This window comes from Perognathus longimembris, chromosome 24, assembly GCF_023159225.1.
Source record: "Perognathus longimembris pacificus isolate PPM17 chromosome 24, ASM2315922v1, whole genome shotgun sequence".
In the NCBI taxonomy this organism is placed as follows: Eukaryota; Metazoa; Chordata; class Mammalia; order Rodentia; family Heteromyidae; genus Perognathus; species Perognathus longimembris.
Window position 1 is genome coordinate 29543320 of NC_063184.1, and position 16958 is coordinate 29560277.

At 46.2% G+C, this 16958-nt stretch overlaps 1 protein-coding gene across 6 annotated transcripts in view; it reads left to right on the top strand.

Moving 5' to 3' along the window:
- The window catches only part of Znf827 (zinc finger protein 827), a 166117-nt gene that overhangs the window by 63836 nt on the left and 85323 nt on the right, over positions 1 to 16958 (top strand). For all 6 annotated transcript variants that reach the window (XM_048333774.1, XM_048333769.1, XM_048333772.1 and 3 more), the window contains exon 6: positions 16000 to 16239. In XM_048333774.1, the coding sequence (XP_048189731.1) occupies positions 16000 to 16239 (240 nt within the window). The remainder of the gene's footprint in view (positions 1 to 15999; positions 16240 to 16958) is intronic.

The window sequence follows — 16958 nt, forward strand, 5'->3', positions numbered from 1 at the left end:
GATTTTCAAGCCAGGCCCCATAAGAGATTAGCAATATCTAACAGGATGGAAGAATTATAACAGTATTGGGATAAAAGTAGCTTGGAACTTATAAAGAGTTTATGTCTAGACTTTTTTTCTTTAGTGTTTTCAGAACACAGTTGACTGGTGGTAACTGTGCAAAGTGGTATGGCAGAGCTGGGACCTGAATTGTCCCATGTTTCTTATGGTACAAGGAATTGCTAAGGTGTAGAATGTTATTTCATTCAGATAACTGAAGCTCTGACCTATACTTGACGCCTTTTTCTTTCTCGTTACATTAAGAGGAAACTAGTCAACCATTTTGCTGGTGGTGGTGGTGCTTGTGGGGTTGGAACTCAAGGCCTGGGCATTATCCCTGAGTTCTTTTGCTCAAGGCTAGCACTCTACCATTTGAGCCACAACTCTACTTCCAGTTTTCTGGTAGTTAATTGGAGATAAGAATCTGGGACTTTCCTGCCCTGGCTGGCTTTGAACTGCAGTCCTCAGATCTCAGCCTCTTCACTAGCTAGGATTATAGGCGTGAGCCACCAGCGCCTAGATAGTCAGCAATTTTGTTTGCTTAATTTCCAGTTTGAAATGAACTTAGTTTAATTTGAGGAGGAAGGATATTTGCCATATGGTTTGATCAAGTGTCCCATAAAGCCTTTCTATATAAATAAACCTCTGTAAGTACATTGTTTTCTAAATTGACCTTTATGTTGTGTAGGAACAAAACACAATTAAGTTAGAAACTGGGCTCACTTTTTCATTAGCTCTGTGTTTGGGAAAATCTGGCTTTTCTTCCTGCCTGTGGTTTAGGCTCCATTTCCAGTTGTTAATTGGGAAGTTGAATCTCTGACAGCGGGGCCCATGAGTTGATTACTATAAAGAAAGCAAGGCACTCGGAGGAAAGCACTGGATGTCTGGGACTCTGTTGTTGTGTGACACAAGGCAGCCAAAATCGTCAGACTGCTCTGCAGAGCGTGTGGCTGCCAAAGACCGTGCCCAGAGGCCTTCATTCAAGGAGGCCTAGACCTCAGAGTCCAAAGGTTTCCCAACACCGTTGTGTGATGACCTTTGCATTTTGCAGTGTCTGGTCACCTTGTACACTTAGGGGCTAGATGTGTTGTCATAGGTGTGATGTCATGCTGAAAATAACATTTTATCCATGTGGTTTAAGAGAAGAGAGAGAAAGAAATGTCTTTCCCTCTCTTGGGGGAGTTCACATATTTCCAAAGGAATGACTATGTAAAATGTAGCATACATAGTTGGACAAAACTGGAAAGAGGGGATAACAATCCCAATCCATGGACAAAACTGGAAGGACGGGATAAAAATTCCAATCCAGCCGGGCGCCTGGTGGCTCACCCCTGTCATCCTAGCTTCTCAGGAAGCTGAGATCTGAGGATCGTGGTTCAAACCCAGACGGGGCAAGAAAGTCTGTGAGACTCTTATCTCCAATTAGCCACCAGAAAACCGGAAGTGGCACTGTGGCTTAAGTGGTAGAGCGCTAGCCTTGAGCTGAAGAGTTCAGGGACAGCCCAGGCCCACAGTTCAAGCCCTATGATGAACAGAAAAAAAAAAAATGTTTTCTAAATTTCCAATCCAATAGAAATTGGGAACCAGCATGGGGGCTACCGGAGTCTTCCTGGGAAAATGGAAGACGAAGTTAATGATGGAGCACCAAGAAGTTCGCACTACTACTGCACAGCAGAGGAACTGTAGATAGCACTCTTGAGCGGCACGTTTCAAAATGGGGTAAAGGATTTTGAAAGTCTTCACCATAAACAAATGGCAGACATTTGAGACAAAGAATATGTTCAACCTGATTTAAACATTCTGCGATGTACATAGTTTCCAAACATCACGTGTTACCTACTGACACCTACAGTTTTCATGTTTTTTTAATGTATTAGTACATTTTTCTTAATTCAATTTCAGTTTTTTAAAAGATTAAAGTATACATGTACATCTGATAACATGGTCAAATGCCCTGGTATAATTAATACATGCTAAAAAAGTGATGACAAGAAAGTAGAATAGGCTGCTGGCGAGGTTGTGCCTACAGGATTTGGGAGGTAGAGTAGAAATTAATATAGTCTTCAGTGATTTATATGCACAAACGAAAATTGAACAATGAAACCTGTTGGAATTGAAAGTGATAGAGGGGGTAATTTTGCTTGACATATAGGGCATGTATGTGTGTAAATGTCATAATGAAACTCGCCCCTGTGAATTGATATATGCTAACAGAAAAATAAAATCATTAAAACGATTAGGAACTATCCAGCCATAAATAGCTGGAAAGCTGGAATGATTCAGAAACATTAATGAAAACTTCAGCATTTCAAATTTCCCAACATGTGGAAATAAAACTTCAAATGAGACTCAAATTAGAAGTAAGGTTTATGGTCTCGTTATTTCTGTGTTCGCCACATGCATTTATATTTGTTTGTGGTTTATATTTATTTATCCTTGCCTGGTTCTGGGGAGAAAAGTAAATTAGAATTGGTGGCTCTTGTCTAGGAATCTGAGCAGGCCCAGGATTTGAACTATTGGGGATTTGGAATCCAGACTCTCAGATTATGCTGCTTACGTATGTGTTCGTGAAATGTCAGCCGTGTTGGCATTTTTCTAGGGCAGAAACAAAGGTTCCACCCCCTGCCCCACCCCAGCATACTCAAGCACCATGCTGGAGCTCTCCTAAAGTTCTTGAGATAAATCAGAGAGGTCGGCTAAATCATTTCTCAGGGCACAGTGTCTTCCCTGTTCTAGGTAGTTGATGTTTTACTCATGGAAAGTTGTCATCTGGTCTGCTTTCTGTCACTGTCACAAAGGCCCGCCATCATCAACTCACAAAAGATCCAAGTGTTGCTTTGGCTCACAGTTTTGAAGGTTCCAGTCCATGATTGATAATCCCTCCCACCCCCATCGCTTTTGGGCCTGTGGGGAGAAAGTATATCCTGGAGGGAGCTCATTCCAGAGTAAAAGGATGCCCTCCATAGCCTGGAAAGGAGAAGAGGGGGAGCTCCCAGTCCCAGAGCCCCTCTCCAGAGCACATCCTGGTAACCTGACCCCCCCCTCCGCCCCTCCCACTGCCACTCCCCGTGCCACAAGAGATGCCGGAAGGAGAACTTGCGCTGAGCTAAAGTAAGCAGTCATGTTAGCAAATCTACATGAAGAATTAAGGAGTCCTTTAGAAGCACCCGTAGAAAGGTGTTTTTGTTCCTTCATGAATACTTTCTATTTCCCCCACCGTCAAATACACAGTACTGAGAATTCGACAGCATACCATGGGGAAAAAATGGCATAATTTAGTCTGCAATTTGAAAATTCCTTTTTTTTGGGGGGGGGGAGTATATTTTTTTAAGTAGTTACAGAAATGTATTGAATTAATATTCTACTAAGTATTTATATATTGTAGATTATGCTTTAGAGAGGGTTTCTCCACTAGCTTTTCTCTTTTAACTGCTATCCTATTTTTTAAAACATACACTGATTCAGCTGGCATGGTGATGTACGATTATAATATTTGGCTGGCGCCGGCAGGAGGATCTTGAGTTACACAGACTGTCTCAGCAAACAAACAAAACACCTTTATTGAAATATAATTCACGTACCATAAAATGGACTCATTTAAAGCATGTCGTTCCGTAATGTTTAGTATATTCACGGTATGCAATGGTCACATTTAATTCCAGTATATTTGTGTTACCCCCCTTTCCCCCCAAAGAAATTCTCTACCCCCTAGTCATTCTCTAACCCCAACCTCAGTTAGAGGCAACCACTGCACTTGTCTGCTGTTTCAACACATTTGTCTGCTCTGGACACTTCACAGGAATGAAATCATGGTCTTTTATGTCTGGTTTTCTCACTTAGCATGTTTCTCCTGCTCGTCTTTTTTAAATCACCGAATGATATTTCCTTTATCCTTTCTCAACCATCGGTGAAGACATTTGGTTTAATCTCCCAACTTTTGCTCTTAGGAATCTTCTTTATGCTCACGTCTGTACATGCACTTACATTTTTAATTATCTTGGCTATGGATCAAATGGTAACCGTGTGATAAGTATTTGGAGAGGTTACAAATGATTCTTCAGACCTGCTGCATTGTTGTATCTGCCCTCCAGCAGTGAACAAGGGTTTCAGCCTCCCCTCCTCCTTACCAAAGCTTTATTACTGTCAGTCATTTTTTATTATAACTGTCTTTATGTATAGCTAGTAATTTCATTGTGGTTTTGATTTGCATTTCCCCAGTGACTCATGGCGTATGCCACATTCTCGTGTGCTTATTGGCCACTTGTATATATCTTCATTGAAGAAGCGTCTGTTTGAATTCTTTGTCCACTTGTTAATTGGGTTACTTGTCTTTTTGTTCTAGAGTTGTAGAGGTTCTTCATATATTTTGAACAGAAGCCCCTTATCAGATGTGTGATTTGCAAGTTTTCTCTCTCTCGCTCTCGCTTTGCTGGTTGTCTTTTCGCTTTCTTGATGGCATTATTTGCAGCACAAAAAAAGTCTTTATAGCGCAATTTAGTTTTCCTTTTGTGCTTTTGAGTGCCACCAGATTTTTCCATAGTTCTCAAAATTAAATAAAAATGCAGACTTGTATAATATTAAAAGGAAAGACTGCCTTTGCTTATGCTAGCACAGTGCACTAGCTTTTCAGAGAGTGTAAGTCCATGAAACCTAATTTCCTGAATAATATTTGTAAAGCAGAGTCGACCTCTCTGATTTCTATATTTGTTGTAGTATTCTGTATTTCAGCTGACAGAATATTTGCATGTCAATTTTCTAAGTGACGTATACTGAATGTGACCAGCAACAAGCTTATCACTAACAATCCGATCACTTCATCTCTTTCTGTAAGGTGTCTCTGCACACCTGCCCAATATACCCCATAACTGGAGAAGTTACATCTAAATAAAGAATTAGGCTTTTTTTAAAAAAGCATTTGAAGTCTCCAGGAAAACAGCAGATATTCATATCAATGTATATTATATACAAATAAAGAATAGATACTTTTGTGTGTGTGTGTGTGTGTGTGTGTGTGTGTGTGTGTGTGTGTGTTTGCCCATCCTGGGGCTTGAACCCAGGGCCTGAGCACTGTCCCTGAGCATTTTCACTGAAGACTGACACTCCACCATGAGTCATAGCTCCACCTCTGGCTTTTGGGTGGATAATTGGCGATAGGAGTCTTACAGACTGTCCTACCGGGCTAGCTTTGAACTGTGATCCTTCAAACCTTAGATCTCAGTTTCCAGATTTGATCCCTTTAATTATATATATATATTTTTTTAAATGGCATGTTTCTGCATGCTGAGGTATCTCTTCCTGAAGGTCTCGATCGTATTAAGCTCACCAGATGTTCAACAGTGGTACGATCCTGTCCGTGTCAGCCGGATGGAGGGAGAAGGCATCATGGCCCTTTTGCTTCCAGCAGGCCTGCTTACTTGCCCCCCCCCCCCCCGCCCCACCACCATGGATCTCTGGGCAGTAAGCCCCCTCCGTTACTTTCTATAAATCCCCCGCAGTGGCTGTTGCTTCGCCCTCCCCTGCCCCACAGAGGGGTGTAGAGGAACCCCGGGCCGCTGAGGGCCAGCGCCTCTCCCTGAGCCGCCTTCCCCTCTCAGCCCTCCCTCGCTGCCTGCCGAGGCCACCCTCGCTGCTTTCTTAGCCAGCTTCCTTCCTCTGCCTCCCACACCACCGAGGCCAGGGATTCAGAAAGAGCAGACTCAAAGGGGCTCTTGTTTTATTATCATTTCCCTGTCGCATAGCTGCATATGTTAATAGAGCCGAGAAAATTTGTATTGGCTGCCGTTCCCAGAAAGCAGGCAAGAAGTCCGCGAGGAATGTCACAGGCTGGGCCTTCATTCTACATGCCTTTCTGTTTGGCTGCCACAGGACTTGGGGCCAGGCAGGGGTGTGTGCGTGTGTGTGTGTGTGTGTGGTGGGGGTGGGGGTGGATTGCAGGGCCAGGATGGGGGCAGGGGGCCCAGATCTTTCTGTAGAACGCGGAGGGAGGGAGCTAAGAGTGACACCTAGGAGCGGAGCGTTCAGGTTGGGTCAGCATGCCCCTCTCCGGTACCAACGTCTTAGCGACGTGAACGCGCTCATCTCTAACAAGCCCATGAGGACAACCCTGCTTTCCTGGGTGCTCACCATTGAGTCACCAGTCCTACACACGGTTGAGCTGTTTCCCTGCGGGGCGGCGGGTTCGAACCTCGCCCGGTTTCAGGTGCTTCCAGGCACGTGGCTTCTCCTCCCGGCCTTTGGGGTTAGCGATGACTACGGCGGGGGCCTGGGGAGGAGGGGAAGCAGGACCCTGTTCTCTTCAATGAGATCGTGAGAGCCCTCTCCTTGCAGCGTAGTTTTTCTCCTCATCACCGTATTAACCTTTCACCTTTTAACTTATTCGTGTCAAGGAAGGGGAAGATGAGCATGCATAATTAAATCCTGTGCCCGTCTGGGTCTGTGCTGGTATCGTAGACAGACCAGCCTCTGGAAAGGCGAGTCCTCGTTGCTAAACGGCCTGTCCTCCGCTGAATGGCCACCTGAACCCCCTGGATTCAGTACCTGGGGGTACCGGCCAGCGTGGCCCGCGGAAGCCCTGGAAGATCGTCCTGGAGGCAGAGTGCTGAGGCTGTTTCCGTGGGAGCATGGAGGACAGCCTGGACGAGGTGGAAACCCTTCGCCAGGTGCTTCTGCCCTGTCTGTGGCTTCTCTTGTTCTTCTCCGAGCACAGCTCGCTCCGTTTCACGGTGGCGTCGTCTGTGCATCTGCCGTGTTCCTTCTGAAGGAATCTTTGTCTTCCTTCCTCATGATCCTTCTCTCAGCTCCAGCCACGTGTGTTATTTCCCCTGCGTTGAATCCATCCCGAGTTTGTGCTCTGGGTTGATTTACTTCCTTGTTTCTAAATGTGGACCGCAGCTGGATTCAAGCGCATTTCCTGATTTCCTGTGGCTTGCTTGCCATATGCTCATGGCTTATCTCCACAGCTGGAGAGGTAGGTGGAGGAGGGGAAAGGATAGATTCACGGTCTTTGCATTTTATCTCAGGTACAGAATCTTGTGGCGAAGGTCACCGCTTAGAGCATGAATTATGAATTGGTTCCTTTACTTCCAACCACATCCTCATAAGCCCACCCTTTCCCCAAAAGGACACACACTTCTCCTGGTTTGATTACCAGAAACATCCTGCTATTTGGGGGCAGAGGTCATGCGTGGGACTGCCTTCTAGAGGCTTCCTGTGGTCTGCGTGTACAAGGCCAACGGTAACTAATAGCCTCTGTAATCACCATGGAGAAAGGCCTGCAGGCCCAGAGACTAATGTAGACCAAAGGTGAAATCGCACTGATTTGTGGGACCATCCTGAGAGTGAAATCACCTCAGTTCACTGTATTCGGACACCGCTACGCCCCTTCCCTTGGCCCTTCCTGCCAATTGGGCCAATGAATGGGCCAATGGCCAACTTATCCACAATACTTTTTGTTGTTGTTAGTGATTGCTTTTATTTCAAAGACTTGTGGGCCATCCAGAAGGAAACTGGGGCCTAGGAAGGTGATTCCACCAGGATGAATGGTTTCTGCTTCCAGTTCCTTTTGTACCCTGTTTTGTTTTTGTTTCTTTTAGGGACTTCTTGGGGTGGAGGCGGTTCCTTTCTCACCTTGCTGAGGACAGAACCCCGGGCCTCACACGTGTAAGGCAAGGGGCTCCCCTGTAGCTACACCTCCCACCTTTGTACCCTGTTTATACCGTCCTCCTTTTGCTTAAAATAGTTTCTCACTAAAAGCGTTGTTTCTACTAGAAAGTTCTTCCTGACTCTTCCGACTTCCTGTAGAGAAACCTTGGGCTAAAGGGTCAGTCACACGTGTAAGAGCCAGTGTGGATTGTCGGCCTGGTTCTGAGATGGAAGGGTCCCCTCCCTCCATCCGGTTGTTGATTTCTGCTCCTGCGCACCTGCACCCCAAGAGGCCACGACTCAGGAACCAGAGAGAGGAAGGGACATTAAAGTGAGTCACCCGCACTACCCCTAAGTAGTGTTGATTTAAAAAACATTTGGAAAGGCAGGTTGGAACAAAGCCAAATGCACATTATAAGGATATCCACGCACTCTGTTCCTCGGAAAACCGTGGAGGATGGAGAGCCCAGAGGGGCCAGTCCCTTCTCGTGCGGTCCCGCCCCTCAGCCCGGGGTCCCCCCGCTCCGGGTACTGCTCTGGGCACCGCTCCAGGCACCGCTCCCCGTAAAAAGCAAGGAAGACTTATCGTTGGCTATCAGGGCTTTGACTTTGGGCAAACATACGTAGAGATTTCTTGGGGATTCAATGAATCCTGTACGCCAGCCTTCCTCTACTCCTTATCCTATCTTCCTGTTTCTTTTAGAGGGGGTCTTCTTTGTGTTTTATGGTAGCCCCCCCCCCTTATCTACAGAGGATGTGTCCCAGGACCCCCAATGGATGCACAAAATCATTGATAAGTACTGAACCGTACCTGGATTTATAAAGTACACACAGTAAAACAATAGCAACTACTATCAAAGTAGAATGTTAAATATTCCATTATAGTTTGTGGCAATGCACTATGATAAGAACTACATATGTGTGTGTGTGTGTGTATATATATATATATATACTATAATAGTACAGAGTATTATACTATAATAAAAAGTCTTCAACTGTGTTCCACCCCCCGACCCTCCCTTAAGTATCTGTGTGTTGTACTTATGCTTCTTCTTGGTCCATTGGTAATTGAAACTTCATAAAACTGGCTAAGACCAGATCACTCTATTTTGTGTATTCCTTCATTCACTCATTCATTCATTCATCCAACTGTTTACTGAATTCCTACTATTTCCCAAGTCTGGCTTGATGCCCTGAGGATGGACGTGAGCTGGATCGGGTCATACCCTGCCTCCTCCCCCAGCCTGCGCCTTACTCCCCACATGCTTCTGTTACTAGGGTTCCAGCTTCCTTGGGGTGCGCGCTGAGACTCTGTACCATGGCCACAGCCCTTCCCTGCGGGAACAGCACTGGCCAACGGGGCAGAGCACGCTGCTTCTCGGCACTGTGAGTCCGTATTATTTGTACCCTCACTGTTAGTATAGGTGTATATATTTTTTCATTTCTTTATTGTCAAAATGATCTACAGAGGGGTTACAGTTTCATACGTAAGGCAGTGAGTACATTTCCTATCCAATTTGTTACCTCCTCCCTCATCCCCCCTCCCCCCACTTCTCCATTTCCCTCCCCCACCCCAGCCCCGAGTTGTACAGTTTACACCATATAGTTTTGTAAGCATTGCTGTTGCATTGGTTTGTCTTTTTATCCTTTGTCTCTCCATTTCGCTATTCCCTCTCCCTTCCCTAGTTCCAGTATACATATATACAGTATCCAGGGTACTAAAATCAGTTATGGTGACATCAGGGGTAAAAACCACAGGAAAGAAATGCAAAGGAAAAAGGGTCTAATTTCACATGGTTTGTTGAAAATAACTGTTGGTATACTTGTCCACTAGTGTATATTAACACCTTTCTCATATGTATTAGCAATATGTCGCAGCACCACCTAAGAAAAGTATCTAAAACTAATTTATATGTACTAAGGTGTCCAGAAATGGAAAGTTGGTTGAAAACTTGGAGTAGACAATAAGAGTTTGGCAAAACTCTCAGTTAGTGAAATAAAACTCTATTTGTCCTTTCCTCTTGTTGGGCTTTATAAGGCTTCCTCTTAATAATTTGTACATAAAGGAGGGCCTGGCTTATCGCAGAGATAGTCCTTTACTTTCAGTAGTTTTCTATGGCATCAGGAATTGTACTGAATCCTCAGGAACTCTGCCTAAAAGCTACTACACACACACACACACACACACACACACACACACACACACACACGTCCTAGATTATAAAGACCTCTTAATTGCCATAGAGGTGGACATGACTTAGATTTATTAAACGGCAAAGGGTAATAATGTTAAATAGCTCTAAGGTTGGATCAGATACTTTAATTGGCCCTTTCCCCCCCTTTTTCCTTTTTAATGTGAGACAAGAAAACTACATTGCAATCATTACATGAAAAATAGGTTAATTTTTTTTTATATAAGATCATTTGGAATGTTCCCATATGGACGCCTCTGGTATAAACACACCTCTTTAGCTAATGTCTAGTGAAATCATTAAATGAGAAGAAAACAAGACAATCAGGAGAGGTTTCGCGGGACGCCAGGGGCCTCCGAGCTCAGCAGAAAGAGGGACGACCCCGTGCCGTCTGCTAGGCTGGCAAAGCCCAGCTCCCCGGCCTCAGTGACTGTAGGATTTGGAGCCTTGGATTTTATTGGGACCTCAGTGAAATTAAATGCAACATCTGTTAGGTGTGACAGACATAGTTGGACTTGTGGCCCGCCGTAAACAAGTCGAAAGCTTTCTGTGCAGCTGTGGGTTCCGGTTCTGCAGCCTGTCTGGAAGCATTTGCAAATACCCCCCTCCCCTCTCCCCCCCAACCCCCCCATTACATCATCTCAGCCCAGGACCTGTGGCATTTGTAGAGGCTTTTGGTGTCGCTGTGGTATTCGAAGACCGCTTCAAAAATCTACCTAGGAGTAAAACCACAAATGCTTTGATCTGATGGAAAAGAATGTTCTTTGTGTCCCCTCAAGAAGACTCTCGGCATCCACTAGCTTACTACTATTACCGTTAAAGTTTGAACTTGTTCCTTGCAGACTCAGAACAGTTCGTGAAGGCAACACAGAGCACCCCTTGTTTTGTGTTTAAAAAGAAATTGATTTCACACGGATCCTGCCCTCAACTCAAGCGTATTTGCTTGTGAACTTTTTTACGGCGCTGGCATTGGAACTCCAGTCCCTCGCATTGGCTCAGCTTGTTTTCTTAGCTGGTGCCCTATCCCTTGAGCCATTCCTCCTGCCCTGCTTTTTAGCTGGTTACCCCAGCTGGTTTTGAAGTGAGGTCCTCCAGCTCTCAGCCTCCTTAGTTCAGCGCGCGTGCGCTCTGCATCTGCACCTTGGGCCTCTCTCAGCCAGATCATGTGACACTCTTCACCCGTGGAGGGAGAAGTCAGTTCTACTTGCCAGCTGTGCTTCCTGCTCATCCTTCTCTCTACACACCGGATTTCAATTGCATTTCCTATACTTTCCTCATTGTGGATCTGGAGGCCGCGGACCGTATCTTAGCTCTGCATCTTCCATGTCATCTGTCCCAGAACTTAGTGCAAAGTCAAGATTTTTTATAAACGATGGTAAAAGCTAGTCGTCCGTGGTTCGCGCCTGGAATGCTAGCCACTCGGGAGCCTGGGATCTGAGAATCGTGGTTCGAAGTCAACCTGGGCAGAAAAGCCCATGAGACGTGTGTGCAAAAAAATCAGAAGTAAAGGTCTAGTTTTTATGAGTAATTGAGTTGTAAACTATATACTTTATTAAAATGGACTGAATTAAATGACAAAAAAAAAGAAGTAAAGGTCTGGCTCCAGTGGTAGAGCACCCACCCACCTTGATCAGCAAAGCCAAGTAAGAGTATGAGACCCTGAGCTCAAGCCCCAGTACCAGCACACACACACACACACACACACACACACACACAGAATTGTAGAATGACCATATGACTGACAGATGAAGCAATGCTGTTTGGTGGCTACGAGACGTTGTCTATGGAGCAGGAAGGATGGTACTTGAGCTTCCCCACTCCTCTTGTCAAGCAGAGCAGTAGAGCATGTCTCCAGTTTCCCAGACCCCCAGGTCCAGAGCTTTCAGACAGCAGAAGAGATGTCCTTCCACGCTTCTCCACCACAAGCTACACTTGGCCCTCTTTACATGGTGTACATGATTAGTTCCATGTTTTAAACATAGGTAAATGACACAAGAAGCAGCAAGCGTTTGTGGTGGACAGTCCCAACCCAGCCACCCATCCCAGGCTCAGGGGAACACCTGCCCCCCATCTTTTTTTTTCTTCCAATGCTCTTGATCTTTTTTCTTCTTCTTCTTGGAATAACAGCATAACTTTCTTGGGATAAAAATGAATAGCTGTCCTGTTATTGAAAGAAGCGATTCTCAAGCCAATATGATTGTGTGCCTAGAGGAAAGAATAAAGTCCTAGACTTGCCTGTGGGTGGGAGTGAAAGCCAAGCGCCCGCAGAGACGATTGATTTGAGCATTGTTAGGTGAGAAGTCCCCAGGCGCGGGGACTGGGCTGGGCGGGAGCCCTCCTGGCACAGGAAGCAAGCGCGGGTGCCCCAGGTCAGCCTGACTCCACATCCCGGGCCCGCCAGTCCAGGCGCCTGGCTGGGCTGGTGATTAATCTGAGGTGAGCCCATGCTCAAACACCAGGGGACTTTCTTCCTTCCTTTGACTTGGAGGCGGTGTTCACGTGTTCTTTCCCTGAGTTAAAAACCAGAATGTGGCCCAAACTTCAGAGCAGTGGTATTCATCCAGGGTGATGGGTTTCTCCTCCTCCCCTAGAACAGTCAGTCACGTCTGGAGCCTCTTGGAGTTGTTCAAGTTACGCGGTTCGTCGTGCTGTTGGTACCTAGTGGGTAGAGGCCAGGGATGTTGTTAAACATCCTAGAGTGCACAGTACAAGCGCCGTGCTAGCAATGGGTAGTCCCAAGGTTGAGAAACACCGCGTCAAAAGAGAAAGCAACCCAACTCAGGCATGAAGTCTCTAAAACTATGCCTCCAACTTCCCGGCAAAATCTCAGACTAGGGGCATGGCTCAAGTGCAGAGCACCAACTGAGCAAGCAATCGGAGAGAGAATGTAAGGTCCTGAGTTCAATCCCTGTTACTGGCACACGCATGCGCGTGTGCAAACACACACACAAGGGGGGAGCAAGAAAATCCTTGGCACTATTGCACAGAAAAGAAGGGACTCTAAACATATCTCAATTGCTTTGTGTCTGATTTGCCCATTGAGATGTCAGTTTAGAAACCCTTCTCTGAGTCCAGTATCCGTCAGAAACATTCAGGATGCTGAAGTGTTTTGTTGTGTGTTTGTTTTTAAATCACTGAACAGTGTTTTGTGCATTTTGGAAACGTTAAGAGTTGTCATAAGACAGGGCAGAAAGTACTTGCGTGTAAATCATACTTGAAATGACCCCAAGTAGATACTGAAAACTAATTTCGTTAAAGTTACTGGTGCAAACAGCCAGCCAGGCGGTTTTTCATCCAGGATCTAAACTGGGGGCGGGGGTGGAGGGAGAAGATGAATAGCAGAGCCTCTTTGTAGCTTTGCCCTATACATTGTGCAGTTGTACTTTTTTTGTTTTGTTCTGTTTTTCAACTCGACGGCTCTCTTGGCGGCTGTCCTCGGATTCTCCTGCGTTTGTCCTCAGGCTGCAGAGTGACGTCACCCTCCAGGGTTGGCAGCGTCCTGTGTCCCTGGGATGGCGCACTGTCTAGTTTCTCCACGTTAAGAGGCTTGGAGGGAGCGAGAGGAGGGAAATGTGTGTTGTGACTGCTCTCTGGTGGATGGTGACCCAGCCACAAGGTGGGTGGTTGGGGGGGGGGGCGGGGGATCACAAGATCCTTAAGGTAGGGAGGACCTGGCACCCCATAAAGAAGCAGCTGGTCGGCCAAGAAGGGCAGAGGGGCTGAGCATGGAAAGTTCTCTGCTCTTCATCTTTTTATTTTTTTTCTTTTCCTCCTCCTCAACTCCTCCTCTTCTTTCTTCTCCTCCTTCTCAAGACTGACAGAATCAATGAACTTGATTTTCATGAGCTACTTCACAGACAGACATCAGAGAAAAAAGGAAACAGCTTGTTAGAAACAGAGCATGGAGGCATCTAAATTAAATAGCATGATTGCCTGCAGGTTAGTTACAGTCAAGAAAACAGCAGGGTTTTTTTTTTTTTGCCTAAGTAGCATGTGTATTTTGTCAGGGCTAGGAAAAAAACCTTAGCACTCTAGTTACATAAGACCATTTTGATAGCACCACATTAATTTTAATCATTTAATTAAAAATACTCATCTAACCAGGCAGCTGTAATCCTAGCTACTCAGGAGACTAAAATCTAAGGATCAAGGTTCCGAGCCAACACAAGCAGGAAAGTCCACGAGGCTCTTATCTCCTCTTAATCACCAGAAAGCCAGAAGTGGTGTGACAGTGCTAGCCTTGAGCAAGAAAGCTCAGGGACAGCACCCAGGCCCTGAGTTCAAGCCTCAGGAACTGCATTAAAAAAATTTTTAATGCTCATCTTATCTATTTTACTGCAACCCAATAAACTACACCGGCATTTGGTTTCCATCTGTGTCACACTTCGCAAGTTCAGGTCCACTTTGAGCAGTTAAGATTTCTTCTTTCCAACTCATAGATCCACATTTGCTTGACAGGATTTCTTGTCCGTCTGCCTCCAGTTTCAGTGTGTCTGTCTCTGTCTGTATCTCTGCCCATCTATCACCTATGTGTATTCGCTTCCTGTGTCTGCTGCACATAATGCTCACTAACTTGGTCGCCTGTGGTTTTCGATGCCTAGCCCTGGCATTGGGCAGGCTGGGCCTAACCATAGCTCTGGCCAAGACGCTCCCTTGTCCCTTCCTGCTGCTGGTGGCTCCTGCCATTCTTGGTTTGCTGCCGTGAAAATCTGGGGTCTGTCTTCACGGGGCCTTTCTCGTGCTGCTTAGGCCTTCTCTCTTAGGAAGGACACTCGTCGTTGAATTTAGGGCCCACCCAGATAATCCAGGATAGTTCCGTCAGCATGTCCCTAACTTAATCACATCTGCCAAACCCTGTTGTGTTGTTGTTTTTTTTTTTTTTTTTTGGCCAGTCCTGGGCCTTGGACTTCAGGGCCTGAGCACTGTCCCTGGCTTCTTCCCGCTCAAGGCTAGCACTCTGCCACTTGAGCCACAGCACCGCTTCTGGCCGTTTTCTGTATATGTGGTGCTGGGGAATCGAACCTAGGGCCTCGTGTATCCGAGGCAGGCACTCTTGCCACTAGGCTATATCCCCAGCCCCATGTGTTGTTGTTTTTTGCCAAAGAAAATCTCACGCATAGGTTCCTTGGGTGAGGATGTAGGCTTCCCTATTATAACCACTATCTGTCTCTCACCTAGCCATGATAAGCTGTCTGTCTCCTTTGGTTTTTGCTTTCTAGGATGCCTTGTGCACAGTCGCTGTGTTGTGTTGATGGACCTGGGTAAACTGTCATACTTCGCTTCCTTCGTGCTCGGGGCACGTGGCAATAGGTGCTTGAGACTTCAGAGTAAATGCGTGTTTCAGATGGAAGCTGAACCACCTCGGGGCCTCCCCTTCAAGGGAGGGCCGTCTAAGTGGCACTGTGATTATAACCCTCAAGAGCGCGGCTTTCCTAGGTGTTTATGCTCGGGCTGCAATTACCTTCCCAGGTGGTCTCCGGGATTGCTAGTTTCCAGCAAGGTATAAATGTCTCCATTCACCTGACCCTGTTTAACTTTTATTAATTTAGGTGCCTCCAGAGAGAGAGAGAGAGAAAGAATATTGATCTGAGCTTTTAAAAAAGGAAAAAAAATCCTAATATGCTTGCCCTTCCTTGAGTTACTAAAATTGAGCAAATGAGGATGCACGTTGAGCGTGTTCTCTGGTAGGGCTAGAGGCGGCATGGCAGAGAGAAAGGAGCACACGAGGTGATCAGAAGACCCTGGTCAAGAAACCCCAGGGCTGCACTAAGACCAAAGCTTGTCCCGGCTGTCCCATGTAAGGTTAGACAGGTCACTTAATTGCTTGGGCTGAGGAAATGGGAAACCTTCAAGCGAAGACATCTAGGTGGGTTGAACGGCCGAAGCGATGGTTTCCAGTGGTGTTGGAGTGTGTGGTGGTACGCGCTCATCCGCACTGCTAGCTGGTGCAGCTCTGCGGTTTTCTTGGTGGCTGGAGGCTCATCTCGGTGGAGATGTGTCTTTGTAATAAGGTTCTGGGTTCCATTCCTGGCACCACCAAAAGAAAGAAAGAAAGGCCGGAGCTAGGCTTGATTCCGAGTTAAGACAAAGCAGTGTTTTCCTCTCTCTCTCCCTTGCCCACTTGCAGCGGAGAGCTACAAGGAGACGCAGATGGTGACGGTGAAAGAAGAACCCATGGAAGTGGACCTTCAGGACTCTCAGGTCTCCATCTCGCCCAGCCTGAACGTTGGCTACAGCTCTTTAATCAGGCGAGAGAAAACTGAGCCGTTGCAGAAGATGTCAGAAGGGAGGGTAGCCCCAGAGAGAAACCTCTTCAGCCAGGACATCTCTGTGAAGATGGCCTCTGAGCTTCTCTTCCAACTGTCAGGTAGGTTCGGGTGCAGAAAACTGTCCATCATGGAGAATCACGGAGGGGAAAGTTACTCTAACAGCTAGGAAAGCCAATGACATGGTACACAGTGTGAGAAGAAAATCACTTTTGTCACATTAACATGCCTACTGCCACTCAAATTTAACTATCAGTAAAGTGTCACCATGAAGAATTTCCGCCAAACATTTTTTTCAACATAAAGCTGAATCACTTGGAACCGTAACCCCCAAGTTGTGTACAAATGATTCTTGGGTCATATATTGTGCCTAGTTTGTACAGAACTTCAGAGTACTAGTTCCAAAATGTGTTTTAGGTAGGCCAAACACCTACCTCTGGATTTGTTTCCCAAGTTGATCTTCTGTACATCTTTCTAATGTGCCAAAGGCAAATGACTGAATTCCAAATCAGTGTGGTCCGAATCAGTGGGATTTTATTGTCTCTTGCCAAAATAAAAAACAAAGTAGGGGGGCTGGGGATATAGCCTAGTGGCAAGAGTGCCTGCCTCGGATACACGAGGCCCTAGGTTCGATTCCCCAGCACCACATATACAGAAAACGGCCAGAAGCGGCGCTGTGGCTCAAGTGGCAGAGTGCTAGCCTTGAGCGGGAAGAAGCCAGGGACAGTGCTCAGGCCCGGAGTCCAAGGCCCAGGACTGGCCAAAAAAAAAAAAACAAAGTAGGGGGAATGCTTTCAGTTATAGCCCATGAGACTATCTT